The 14,211-nt window shown below is 41.8% G+C and overlaps 1 protein-coding gene across 2 annotated transcripts; it reads left to right on the top strand.

The window, feature by feature from the left end:
• Nucleotides 1-5,177: 5,177 nt before the first annotated feature.
• On the top strand, nucleotides 5,178-6,576 carry LOC136170558 (nucleosome assembly protein 1-like 1). 2 transcript variants are annotated; one of them, XM_065938849.1, is made up of 2 exons: nucleotides 5,178-5,308; nucleotides 5,498-6,576. In XM_065938849.1, the coding sequence occupies exons 1-2, from the start codon at nucleotides 5,283-5,285 to the stop codon at nucleotides 6,456-6,458; spliced, it is 987 nt and encodes a 328-aa protein (XP_065794921.1). In that variant the 5' UTR covers nucleotides 5,178-5,282; the 3' UTR covers nucleotides 6,459-6,576. The 2 variants fall into 2 exon arrangements, with proteins under 2 accessions (XP_065794921.1, XP_065794919.1); XM_065938847.1 differs by having other exon boundaries at nucleotides 5,192-6,576.
• The last annotated feature ends 7,635 nt before the right edge of the window (nucleotides 6,577-14,211 follow it).

Below are 14,211 nucleotides of genomic sequence, written 5' to 3'. Positions count from 1 at the left end.
GCCTAAAGGAAATCAGTCCTGTATATTCATTGGAAGGACTGATGCTGAAGTTGAAGCTCCAATATTTTGGCCACCTGATGCAAAGAACTGACTCACTTGAAAAGACCCTGATGCTGGGAAAGACTGAAGACAGGAGGAGAAAGGGATGACAGAGGATGAGATGGTTGGATGGCATCACTGACTCAATGGACATGAGTTTGAGCAAGCTCTGGGAGTTGGTGATGTATAGGAAAGCATGGGGTGCTGCAGTCCATGGAACTGCAAAAGAGTTGGGCACAAATGAGCCACTGAACTGAACTGCAGTGGATGAATATATTACTAAAATATGGACTCTATCACAAGAATAATCACTCTAAGTGGGGAATGTGAATGGTGCTTGCAAAAATCTGGCCCTGGATTCCCTGACTCTCAACTTTATTGTCTTTCTTCAGAACATTTTTAGCTCTACACAGCTATGACCACTCCTTTGTACTGATCCTCACTTAATTGTTGTTGCTCTTCAGTTGCTAAGTGGGGTCTGACCCTTTTTGATCCCCTGGACTGCAGCATCCCAGATTTCCCTGTTCTTCCCTATCTCTGGAGTTTGTTTAAATTCATGTCCACTGATCTGGTGATGCTATCTAACCATTTCTTCCACTGATGCCCTCTTCTCCTTTTGCCTTCAATCTTTTCCAGCATCAGTGCCTTTTCAATGATTTAGCTGTTCACATCAGGTGGCCCAAGTATTGGAGCTTCAGTTTCAGCATCAGTCCTTCCAATAAAGAGTCAGGGTTAAGTTCCTTTAGGATTGACTGAATTGATCTTACAGTTCAAGGGACTCTCAAGAGTCTTCCCAGCACTACAATTCGAAAGCACCAATTCTTCAGCACTCAGCCTTATTTATGGTCCAGTTCTCACATCCGTACAAGACTCCTGGAAAAACTGTAGCTTTAACTATATGGACCTTTGTCAGCAAAGTGGTGCCTCTGCTTTTTAATGTGCTGTCTAGGTTTGCCATAGCTTAGCTTCTAAGGAGCAAGCGTCTTTTAATTTCTTGGCTGCAGTCACCATCTGCAGTGATTTGGAGCCCAGAAAAATAGTGTCACTCCTTCCACTTTTTCCCCTTCTGTTTGCCATGAAGTTATGGGCCTGGAGGTCATGATCTTCATTTTTTTGAATGTTGAGTTTTAAACCAGTTATTTCACTCTCCTCTTTCACCTTCACCAAAAGCCTTTTTAGTTCCTCTTCACTTTCTGCCACTAGATTGGTATCATCTGCATATCTGAGTTTGTTGATATTTCTTCTGGAAACCTTGATTCCAGGTTGTGATTATCCAGTCCAGCATTTTTTATGATGTACTGTGCATATAAGTTAAATAAATAGGGTGACAAGATACAGCCTTGATGTACTACTTTCTCAATTTGGAACCAGTCTGTTGTTCCATGCCCACTTATGTTGCTTTTTGACCTGCATACAGATTTCTCTGGAGGCAGGTCAGGTGGTCTGGTATTCTCATCTCTTTAAGAGTTTTCCATGGTTTGTTGTGATCCACACAGTCAAAGGCTTTAGCCTTTAGTCAATGAAGCAGAAGTAGATGTCTTTCTGGAACTCCCTTGTTTTCTTTATGATTCAACAAATGTTGATAATTTGATCTCTGGTTCCTCTGCCATTTCTAAAACCAGCTTGTACATCTGGAAGTTCTCAGTTTACGTACTGCTGAAGCCTAGCTTGAAGGATTTTAAGTATAACCTTGCTAACATGTGAAATGAATACAATTGTATGGTAGTTGAAATATTTTATTCCAATATTTCCAGTAAAGAAATATTTTCTATTTCTTTGCATTGTTCATTTAAGAAGGCCTTCTTATCTCTCCTTGCTATTCCCTGGAACTCTGCACTCAGTTGGGTATATCTTTCCCTTTCTTTTGCTTTTTGCTTCTCTTCTTTCCTCAGATATTTATAAAGACTCCTCAGCAACCACCTGGCCTTCTTGCATTTCTTTTCTTGGGAATAATTTTGGTCACTGATTCCTGTACAGTGTTACAAACCTCTGTCCATAGTTCTTCAGGCATTCTGTTTATCAGATCTAATCCCTTGAATCATTGGCTCCACTGTATAATCATAAGGGATTTGATTTAGGCCATACCTGAATGGCGAATTGGTTTTGTCTACTTTCTTCAATTTAAGCCTGAATTTTGAAATAAGGAGCTGATGATCTGAGCCACAGTCAACTTCAGGTCTTGTTTTCTCTGATGACTGTATAGAGCTTCTCCATCTTTGACTACAAAGAGTAAATCAATCTGATTTTAGTATTGACCATTTGGTGATATCCGTGTGTAGAGTTTCCTCTGTGTTGTTGGAAAAGGGTGTTTGCTATGAACAGTGTGTTCTCTTGACAAAACTGTTAGCTTTTGCTGTGCCTGCTTCATTTTGTACTCCAAGGTCAAACTTGCCTGTTCCTCCAGGTATCCCTTGACTTCCTACTTTTGCATTCCAGTCCACTATGATGAAAAGGACATCTTTCTTTGGTGTTAGTTCTAGAACATCTTGTAAGTCATCATAGAGCTGTTCAACTTCAGTTTCTTCAGCATTAGTGTTTGGGGCAAAAACTGAATTAATTAATGTGATGTTGAATGCTTTGCCTGGGAAATGAACTGAGATCATTCTGTCGTTTTTGTGTACTGCATTTCGGACCCTTCTGTTGACTATGAGGGCTACTTCATTTCTTCTAAGGGATTCTTGCCCACCGTAGTATGCATAACGATCATCTGAATTAAATTTGCCTATTCCCATCGACTTTAGTTCACTGATTCCTAAAGATGTTCATGTTCTTGCCATCTCCTGCTTGACCATGTCCAATTTACCTTGAATTATGGACCTAACATTCCAGGTTCCTATGCAATATTGTTTTTCATAGCACCAGAATTTACTTTCACCACCAGACACAATCACAACTCGGTGTTTTTTCTGCTTTGGACCTTCCACTTCTTTCTTTCTGGAGCTATTAGTAATTGCCTTCCACTATTCCCCAGTAGCATATTGGATATCTTCCGACCTGGGGAATTCTTCTTCTGGTGTCATATCTTTTTGCCTTTTTATACTGTTCATGGAGTTCTCAACGCAAGAATGCTGGAGTGGTTTGCCATTCCCTCCTTCAGTGAACCATGTTTTGTTCAGAACTCTCCACCATGACCTGTTGATCTTGGGTGGTCTTTTCATGGCATGGCTCATAGCTTCATTGAGTTATGCAAGCCCCCTCACCAGAACAAGGCTCTGATCCATGAAGGGGACCTCATTTAATACTCAAAAATTTCAAACTCTGAAATTCTCTTAAACCACAAACTCTTATTCCTCTGTCTTTCTTATACCTACTAATATTTTCCTTACCCTCGTCATGAACTCCCGACCTCTTGAATGCTCATACCCAAGTGTTCAACTCTGTCTTGGTTTTTCACTTGGCCTCTTTCCCGGCTTGGATCCCATGGACATCTGAAGTGACCAATGACCACCAGGTGGCAGAAGAGTCCCAACTGTCCACCAAACTGGACACCAAGTAGGGTAGGGTAACCGTTACTTATAACGGGGCCCTCAAGTTTGATGGGGCAGTGGAATTAAACAAAGAAAAGATCATACCAAAGGTCAGTCAGCGGGGGACAAGAAGAACTTGAGCTTCATATAACTAAACCAGCGAAGTGGCCAGACTTGAGCTATGATGGAGATGGCAGGGTTCTCCCAGATTCATTGTCTGTATTCATGTCATACCTGTTCACATGGGTAGTCTCCTCCTGCTTTGAGACATCCCCTGCCCGATGGCTCTGAAGCTGCTTCTAGTTAAGAGTTAGTTACTTAATGCCAACAAGCCTCTGGAATTCTTTGTTCTTAACTGCCTTTCCAATCCTCATTGCTAGGTGGAATCAACCCTCTTGTCTCTCTCCTTTTGGACAGCCAGGTGCTCCTGCAGAAAGTTATAAAAGTCTACACAATGAATCAACACTAAATCCATGATGTGTAACTTCAGTGGCAACCTCAAGGCTGCTCAAGTTTGCTTCTTTCATCCTTTGTTAACTGCTTGGGGCACCGCTCATAGGAGCAATTGCAAGCCTTCGCCACTCCCGGAAATCCTGTTCTGCATTTCGGCTCCTCAACCACAGCAGGTGATCGCACATCCTCCCTTGTCTGGAGGACTAGGACCATCCATCCCACCCTCTTGTGCAGGCCCTCTCTGCAGCAGGCAGCGCACAGGACCAGCAGAGTTCTCTGTGGTACATTTCTTGAGTTGAATGGAAAAGATGTCAGAAATCCCATCTCCTTCAAGGTAAAGTAAGAAAACAGACCACCTACATCTCATCTCAGAATTAACTTACTCCTCTGAATGGTATGTTGCTCTCTTAGTCAACTCAGGCCGACAGAACAACACATCTGGGTGGGTGAATCAACAGACAGTTATTCTCACAGTTTTGGAGGCTGGGAATTTCAAGAGGCGGGCACATTGAGTCCCGGTGAGCACTTTCTTCCTGGCTTGCAGAGAGCCACCTTCTCCCTACAACCTTATGTGGTCTTTCATTTATTTATTTTTGGTCTTCATTGCTGTGCTTGGGCTTTCTCTAGTTGCAGTGAGCTGGGGCCACTCTTTGTCCACAGGCTCCTCATTATGGGGGCTTCTCTTGTTTAGAGCACCAGCTCTAGAGCACAGACTCAGTAGTTGCAGCTCAGGAGCTTAGTTGCCCCACAGCATGTAGACTCTAGACCAGGGATCGAACCTGTGATCCCCACAGTGGCAGGCAGATTCTTAACCGCTGACAACCAGAGAAGTCCCATGGTCTTTCCCTGAATGCACGAAAGGGATCTCTTTCTTCTTACAAAGCCAGCAATCCCATTATTGCTTCAATGTCATGATCTAATCTGCTGGGGTGGTAGCTTTTACAAATCTCATCTTCAAAACAGTGTTTTTAAACTATTCGTTGAAAAATTCACAAACCAACATAAAATATATTCTATTCTCTCCAGTTTTAATTTATGTTGTTCTTGCTATCCAATGATTTTTGATTCATTTATTCCATCATTCAATTAACAAGTATTGACTTAGCCAAGACTTCTACCTGCATCACACTGCCAAGTAAAGACATGATGATGGAGCACATTTGAGACAGATAAAGAATATTTAAAAGGCTTCTGCTCCTCCCGCCGCCGTCCTGAGTCACTGCCTGCACAGCTTGGGCCGCCCGGCTCCCCGCGCTCGCCACCGGAGAGCTGAGCTGGAAAAGGAAATCTGTCATTTTTTAAAATATTTGGCATTTGTACAACATGGCAGACATCGACAACAAAGAACAGTCTGAACTTGATCAAGATTTGGATGATGTTGAAGAAGTAGAAGAAGAAGAGACTGGTGAAGAAACAAAAATCAAAGCGCGTCAGCTGACTGTTCAGATGATGCAAAATCCTCAGATTCTTGCAGCCCTTCAAGAAAGACTTGATGGTCTGGTAGAAACACCAACAGGATACATTGAAAGCCTGCCTAGGGTAGTTAAAAGACGGGTGAATGCTCTTAAAAACCTTCAAGTTAAATGTGCGCTGATAGAAGCCAAATTCTATGAGGAAGTTCATGATCTTGAAAGAAAGTATGCTGTTCTTTATCAGCCTCTGTTTGATAATCAATTTGAGATCATTAATGCCATTTATGAACCTACAGAAGAAGAAAGTGAATGGAAACCAAATGGGGAAGATGAAATTTCGGAGGAGCTAAAAGAAAAGACCAAGATTGAAGATGAGAGAAAGGATAAAGAAAAAGAAGATCCCAAGGGAATTCCTGAGTTTTGGTTGACAGTTTTTAAGAATGTTGACTTGCTCAGTGATATGGTTCAGGAACATGATGAACCTATTCTGAAGCACTTGAAAGATATTAAGGTGAAGTTCTCAGATGCTGGTCAACCTATGAGTTTTGTCTTAGAATTTCACTTTGAACCCAATGAATATTTCACAAATGAAGTGTTGACAAAGACATATAGGATGAGGTCAGAACCAGATGATTCTGATCCCTTTTCTTTTGATGGACCAGAAATTATGGGTTGTACAGGGTGCCAGATAGATTGGAAAAAAGGGAAGAATGCCACTTTGAAAATGATTAAGAGGAAGCAGAAACACAAGGGACTTGGGACAGTTCGTACTGTGACCAAAACAGTTTCTAATGATTCTTTCTTTAATTTTTTTGCCCTTCCTGAAGTTCCTGAGAGTGGAGATCTGGATGCTGATTCTGAAGCTATCCTCACTGCAGACTTTGAAATTGGTTACTTTTTACATGAGTGTATAATCCCAAGATCAGTGTTATACTTTACTGGAGAAGCTATTGAAGATGATGACGATGATTATGATGAAGAAGGTGAAGAAGCGGATGAGGAAGGGGAAGAAGAAGGAGATGAGGAAAATGATCCAGACTATGACCCAAAGAAGGATCAAAATCCAGCAGAGTGCAAGCAGCAGTGAAGCAGGATGTATGTGACCTTGAGGATAACCTGCACTGGTCTACCTTCTGCTTTCCTGGAAAGGATGAATTTACATCATTTGACAAGCTTATTTCAAGTTTTTTATTGTTTGCTTGTTTGCTCATTTTTGTTTTTGCAGCCTAAAATAAAAATATCATATAATTTTTAAAAAAAAGAATATTTAAAAGAAAGAGTCATCCAGAATTTGTCAAACTTACCCTCCAGCTTTATGGAAAGAGGATCCACCCACTGGCCGGCAGGCATAGGTCAGTGTGCTCAGCTCGGGTCTTAGTTGAAAAGCAAGTGCTGGCTCAGTAGCTCTGGCTCATGGGCTTAGCTGCCATGCAGCATGGGGGATCTTCCTGGAGCAGGGATCGAACCTGTGTCCCCTGCATTGGCAAGTGGATTCTTAACCACTGGACCACCAGGGAAGCCCCTTACTCAGATTTGGATACTAGTTTCTTTTATAGATTAAAGAGGGGGAGGTGAAGAAAGTAAAGTTAAAAAAAAGGCAAAAACTATTTACAAATATTTCCTGGTTCTGGCCAGACTGCAGAGGGATTGTGTTAATTTCTTTGCAGCCATTCATAAGTGGGCCTGGTCAGGATGTTTCCCGTGAGCTAAACAACAGTATTTTAGCTTAATGCTCAGGCCTGGGAGGCAGGTGTCCCAGAGATGAGCCATTGTGTATACTTTAAGCTATAGGCAACATTTCTTTGTGATTAACTTGCAGCAAAAACAATAGAATACAAAGGTTAAAGTAAAAGAAACAGATTCAATATGGAGTCAGATTTGTTTTTCCCTATTACAAAAGGATCAGAATGCCGTGTGATCACAGTATACAGAACTGAGACCTATAGGTAAAAGACATATACTGATAGCCGTGTCCAGCTCTTTGTCACCCCACAGACTGTAGCCCACTGACTGTGGAATTCTCCAGGCAAGAATATTGGAGTGGGTAGCCATTCCCTTCTCCAGGTGATCTTCTCAACGCAGAGATGGAACCCAGGTATCCTGCATTGCAGGCAGACTCTTTACCATCTGAACTACCAGGGAAGCCCTCAGAAGATATAGGAAGGCATATTATGCCTCAACATAAGAAAGACCTCTCTTAACACAAGATTTTCCTGAATACTAGTTGTCAGAAGTGAATTCCTGGCCACCAGAGGAGGCTGGGCATTAGCCAGACTGTGATGTTGAAGGCCTGTAAGATGTTCAGTGCTTCTAAAGCCCCACCAGCCTTGATAGCCTGTGAGTCTAGTCTGGCTGGCACCAGGTGAACCTCTTAAATCAGTCCTATCGTTTCTGCCACAGCCCAAAACACACAGATGCACTTTAGCCTTGGGGCTCCCTCAGCTGCTGGCTCTGGCCTACATCATACAGAGAAGCAGGGCATAGCTCCAGGGAAACAAACCTATTTGTTCAGCAGAACTTGTAGAGCGTACAGCTGTGAATAGACTGCTTATCGTCTGGTAGATTTGCAAACAGAGGAAGAGCAAAGACCGTTTGGGTCACCAGGTCACCAGCCAGTTCTACAAAGATTAACCCCCTGCAGTGGCTGACCAACAGTGCATCCTATACTTCAGACAGAAGAGATCAAGACAATAACAGGAGGACGCAATCTGTGCTCCAGACGGAGGAAACGAAGACGATAATAGGATGTCCCGTGCCTCCAACAAGCGGGCCCCTTAGAGAGTTAGATGTATATCTCAGGAAGAACTTTGATGAATCCGGCTTCTTGCATGTTCCCATACATAATAAAGCACTAAAATCACTGACTTGAGATACCTGTTGTTTGGACTGGTGTTGCTGCCAAAATTTTGGCTTTCTCTGCCCACCGGAGCAGAATAAGAAAATATGAAGACAGAGTCTCAAGGAAGTAGGAAGATAGCCTTAATCCTCAAGCCAGCAGAGGAGAGAACACAGTAGCTTTCTGCCTCAAGAACTGTGTCTCCCCTCCTTGGGGAATCCAGGGGATCATATAGTTGGGACTCACAGTCAGGGGTTGGCAATAAAGAGCCAAGGTGTAAGGTAAGGATCCTGTGTTCTTCTTTATTTTTGAATTGTATCAAAACAATCAATACACTGGCATCAGTTAGCCTGGTAATTTGAGTCTGGCAGTTGGTCCCGATAGTAAGTCCATTGTCCTTTGTGGCTTGCATTGCAACTTTTTTTCTGTAATGCCAAAAGAGGGAAAAACAAACTACAAGGCGGGGTTTGCAGAGAGAGTGCTATCAAGTCCAGCATCAGGATGTGACTAGCATAAAGTTAGAAGATAATAGATGCGGAGTGTGGCTCATGCAGAGTTAGAAGGTGACAGGTACAGAAGTGCAGGATGTAGTTTACACAACAGGTTAGTCTTCTGAAAAGAAGGAAACTTTCTTATCAGTGCAGACAGCAGATCAGGAACAGTTAAAGTAGAGAAGGACTCAAAAGGCAAAAGAGAAAAAGAAAATTGTTTTCTTATTTCACTGCAACACTAGCGGCAATCTTTTACCAAGATGCATACTTGACTGCATGGATTCCCCTGTCAAAAAAAATATATATATATGAACTATCATCCCTCCTACCTCTTAGAAGTAGTTTCTCAGAGCTATGAAGAGGCCATAGTCTGCTGGGCTATAGTCCTCAGTAAGATGCTGAATATAACTTAACTTACAAACCTCATGTTGCACAGTTATTTTTCAGTTTACAGATTTGCGAGGTTGATAATTAGAATGAAGCAAAGGTGCCTCAGTGGTAAAAGAATTTGCCTGCCAATGCAGAAGTCCCAGGAGATACCAGTTGGATCCCTGAGTTGGGAAGATCCCTTGGAGAAGAAAGTGGCAACCCACTCTAGTATCTTTGCTTGGAGAATTGCATGGACAGAGAAGCCTGGCTAGATACAGACCATGATGTCATAAAGAGCTAGACAAGACTGAATATGCACACAAAGTGAATATTTGGGTTTCCCAAGTGGTGCTAGTGGTAAAGAACCTGCCTGCCAATGCAAGAGACATAAGAGACTTGAGTTTGATCCCTGGGTTGGGAAGATCCCCTAGAAAAGGGCATGGCAACCCACTCCAGTATTCTTGCCTGGAGAAATCCATAAACAGAGGAGCCTGACGGGTTACAGTGTACAGGGTGGCAAAGAGTCAGACACTACTGAAGTGACTTGGCATACAGCACACAAAGCAAATATTTAAGTTTCAGTCTGGGTGCTTGGCTTCTAGCTTATAGGTAGAAAAGAAATAAATTACAAAAAAATTAGAAAATAGCAATTGCAGCAGTATTTTCCACTTTTGAATATCACCAGTTGGTTCAAAAATAGGTCAAGCAAATCTGAAAGAAGAGGCACATTTAAAGTTCTGGAATCAGAGAAGAAAGGAGTAGAGACATGTATTTTCCTGAGATAATTTTTTCCCTCTGAACTCTCAAGCAGAAATTAAGGAATTTGTTCAAGAGTTCAAGAGCCCTCAGGACTAGCTGGTTTTCAAATTGTTGCCAGGAAGTGGAAAGAGTGGGTCTAGGAAAAGCCACGTGTTCTGAGAGGCAGGCAGAAGGGAAGGAGCTTTATTTTGGCACATGTGCAATTATTAATACTTTCAGAAGAGCTGTAGGTTCTAACGTCAATCTACTAACCTCTTTCTGGACTTACACGAATACTTGGTGTTTGATTTATTCTGCAAAATATATTTAGGTGATGTGTGTGTCACTTTATTATGATAACTAACACCAGGAAAAAGAAAGGTTGTAAAGAGAAAGGAATGAGCTGGGGGTTGTGGATATTTTCGATTTTCAGAAGCCTTCCCCTCTAACTCCACCGCCCTTCCCTTGGTGGGAGAGAAAGACAGTGATACGTGTTTTGTCAACAGAAGGCCAAAGCCCAGATCCAAAGACGGGATGAGGAGGATGCTATGCAGAGTCATGGTGCAGGGAACTTGGACAACCATGTAACAATTGATAAGATTGTATTTGGACATGGTAGTGCCAAGTGCGGAGAAACAAACACATAGAAGGCAGTGGGGCTGCTCAAAAAGTGGAAACTGCTGACCTTGTTTCTGGTTATGTCCAGAGACTGATGTTTGTAAGTTTGTTAAGACAACTAATTAAAAAAAAAAAAAGTCCAGGGTGATTTTTTTAAAAAACAGAAACCAAAATGTAGGCCCTCTGTATTTACTGCTTGCTGAATTCTAGGAGAAACATGTAAAATTAATTGGCAAATATTAATTCTTTTTAAAATTAAAGGGAAACTATTAAAAACCCTGCTTATTGCCATATAAAGAAATGGCCTGGGACCTTGACAAAACCCTTGGCATTTCTGTGTGCTTTAAAAAACTTTAATTACATTCTTAATACACTATCGAAAGGAACACTCTTCCTGTCCCTTTAAGCTTCAGCTTTGCCATTTTGATACATGACCACTAATTTTGTCAAACAGCTCTTATGATAGGATTGTCTGATGTTTCCTCATACAAACAACAAATAAATAAAATATGTAATGTGTTAGATAAATAAATGCCACAGGAAAAAGAGAAAACAGAGAAGAGAAAGAGGGAATACCAGAGACGGATTAATTTTAAATAGTGTGGTGAAGGAAGGCTTTCAAAGAAGATAACAAGCAAAGACCCAAAGAATCTGAGACAGACAATCGCTCATACTGTCTGAGGGTAGATAGAACATTCCAGGCAGTGAGAAACACCAGGACAAAGGCCCTGGAGCACACACTCAGTGGTAATCTCAAACCACCCCTCTTGTGTAATTTTTATTTTATTTTTATTTATTTATTGGTGTGTGTAATTTTTAAACAATGGTCAAATTCTTCTTCTTGGTCCTTTCTGCCTATGTGGACCCTGACCGTTTTGAACTAACAAAAGTGCTGAAAGCCAGCACGAATAGGTGAAAGGTGAAAAACTTCCCCGGAATTGCTGGGAAAACATTTACCCTGATGACAACAAATGAGAAAATACAAACTGGATATAATTTTAAACACAGTGTAATCAAATTTATAAAGCTTTTGCATTCATTCTGTCAGCAAATCTGGGAGACCCAGCAGGGGCCTCAGGACTGAAAAAGGTCAATCCTCATCCCAATTCCCAAGAAGGGTAGTACCAAAGAATGCTAGACATTGGACAGCTGCACTCATTTCCCATGCTAGTAAGGTTATACTTAAAATCTTGAATGCTAGGCTTCAGTATTATGAGAACCGAGAACTTCCAGATGTCCAAGCTGGGTTTAGAAAAGGAAGAGGAACTAGAGGTCAAATTGCCAACATTTGCTGGATTATAGAGAAAGTAAGGGAATTCCAGAAAAACATCTATCTCTGTTTCATCGACTATGACTGTGTGGATCATGACAAACTGTGAAAACCTCTTAGAGAGATGGGAATACCAGACCGTCTTACCTGTCTCCTGAGAAACCTGTATGCGGGTCAAGAAGCAACACTTAGAAACCTGTATGGAACTACCAGTTGGTTCAGAGATCAAGAAAGGAGTATGACAGGGCTCTCTTCTGTTACCCTATTTAATCAATATGTTGGGCACGTCATGAGAAATGCCAGGCTGGATGAATTACAAGCTGGAATCAAGATAGGCATCAACAACCTCAGACATGGGGATGATACCACTCTAACAGCAGAAAGTGAAGAGAAACTAAAGAGCCTCTTAATGAGGGTGAAGGAGTTAAGTGAAAGAGTTGGCTTAAGACTAAATATTTAAAAAATTAAGATCACGGCATCTGGCCCAATTACTGCATGGCAAACAGAAGGGGAAACGTGGACGTAGTGACAGATTTCCTCTTCTTGGGCTCCAAAATCAACGCGGGTGGTGACTGCAGCCATGAAATCAGATGACTGCTTCTTGGCAGGAAAGTGATGACAAACCCAGACTGTGTGTTGAAAACCAGAGACATTGCTCTGCTGACAAAGGTCCGTATAGTCAAGGCTGTGGTCTTCCTAGAGGTCACTACAGTTGTGAGAACTGGACCGCAAAGAAAGCAGAACACCAAAGTATTGATGCTTTTGGACTGTGGTGCTGGAGAAGGCTCCTGAAAGTCCCTTGGACAACAAGGAGATCAAACCAGTCGATCTTAAGGATGATCAATCCTGAATATTCACTGGAAGGACTGATGCTGAACTGATGCTGAAGCTGAAGCTCCAGTATTTTGGTCATCTGATGTGCACAGGTGACTCATTGGAAAAGTCCCTGATGCTTGGAAACATTGAGGGCAGAAGGAGAAGAGGGCATCAGAGGATGAGATGGCTGGACAGCATCACCAATGCAATGAACATAAACTTGGACAAACTCTGGGAGATGGTGAGGGACAGGGAGGCCTGGCCACTGCAGTCCATGGCATGGCAAAGAGTTGGACAAGACTGAGTGAGTGAACGACAACAATCAAACTCCACCTGTAGTACATTAAGTATGTTTGTTTTCTAAAGTTGAAAGGCCAATTGAATGAAAATAATCTAAATTATAAGTGTTTCTTTAATTTGACTTTCCCAATAAGTGTGGGAAATAACTAATTGAGTTGGATGTTTGTTATTTTTATAATACTTAATACACCTCTGATTATAAACATGAATTTTTTACTTTAGAAAATGTGAAAATTATGTAAGAGAATAACAAACATGAAATTCACTGGTTACCACGTAGGAAAAAATCTTATATTTTTCTAGATGGACTTTACTTTGAAAGTGAGATGACAGTGTTAGTCCCTGAGTTGTGTTCAACTCCTCGCGACCCCATGGACTGTAGACCATCAGACTCCTGTGTCAGAACACAGGAGTGGGTTGCCATCCCCTTCTCCAGGGGATCTTCCTGACCCATGGATCGAACCCACATCTTCCGCAGCTCCTGCATTGGCTGACAAATTCTTTACCACTGAGCCACCTGGGAAGCCCTTACCAGATCCTACTTAAATACTAATGAGTCCCGTCTGGTCCTGAGAGTCCCTGGGACTTGTAGGACTGCAGCAGTGATTTTGCAGATCTCCATATTGGCTGGTACCCATCTTCCCAACTCTGCAAAAAATATGGGTGGAGAGACACTTGGGACACGAGGACCACTTCTTGTTCACCTACTTCCTGTGGCAGTCTTCCTTCCTTTCCCACATCCTGCCTCAGCATCCTCCCCTTCCCTTACTCCTCATCCTCTCTCCCCATAAGAAAAGGAAAATTCACTACATAATGACACAATCATAGAGTAGACAGAGTTAACACACCTATAGTGTATACATTAGACTGGATGCAGCATGCTCAGTTGTGTCTGACTCTTTGCAACCCCATGGACTGTAGTCCTCCAGGTTTCTCTGTCCACGGAATTTTCCAGGAAAAATACTGGAGTGAGTTGCCATTTCCTCCTCCGGGCGATCTTCCCGACCCAGGGATCAAACATGAGTCTCCTGCCTTGGTAGGCAGATTTTTTACCACTGAGCCACCTAGTTGATGGCTAGTGTGGCTTTATTCCCAGCAATCCAAAAGCAGTGAAAAAAATATTAAGATGGACTCATTGTATTGGTTAGAAATGTGAAATTGAAGAATCCAAGGCCTGCAAAGTTCTCCTTATTTGAGATCTAGATGTGAAAAATAAAATCAGAGAAAACTAGGAAGTTGCTTTTTAAAGTATTTCTCCATATCCACATTTTAATTCACCTCTGGTTAAACTCAAGTGAAACAAACAATGTCATATAACTTGCTAATAGGAATCTAATCTTTTTATCCTGTACCTAAGATTTTAAATTAAGGAAATCATAATCACATGAAGGAAAAAAATGTT

The sequence above is a fragment of the Muntiacus reevesi genome, chromosome 6 (assembly GCF_963930625.1).
Source record: "Muntiacus reevesi chromosome 6, mMunRee1.1, whole genome shotgun sequence".
NCBI lineage: Eukaryota > Metazoa > Chordata > Mammalia > Artiodactyla > Cervidae > Muntiacus > Muntiacus reevesi.
This window is presented reverse-complemented; position numbering and strand designations above follow the sequence as displayed.

What these genes read in the sequence shown, in the direction of transcription:
- LOC136170558 (XM_065938847.1), top strand. Translation starts at nt 5,283, where the DNA reads ATGGCAGACATCGACAACAAAGAACAGTCTGAACTTGATCAAGATTTG.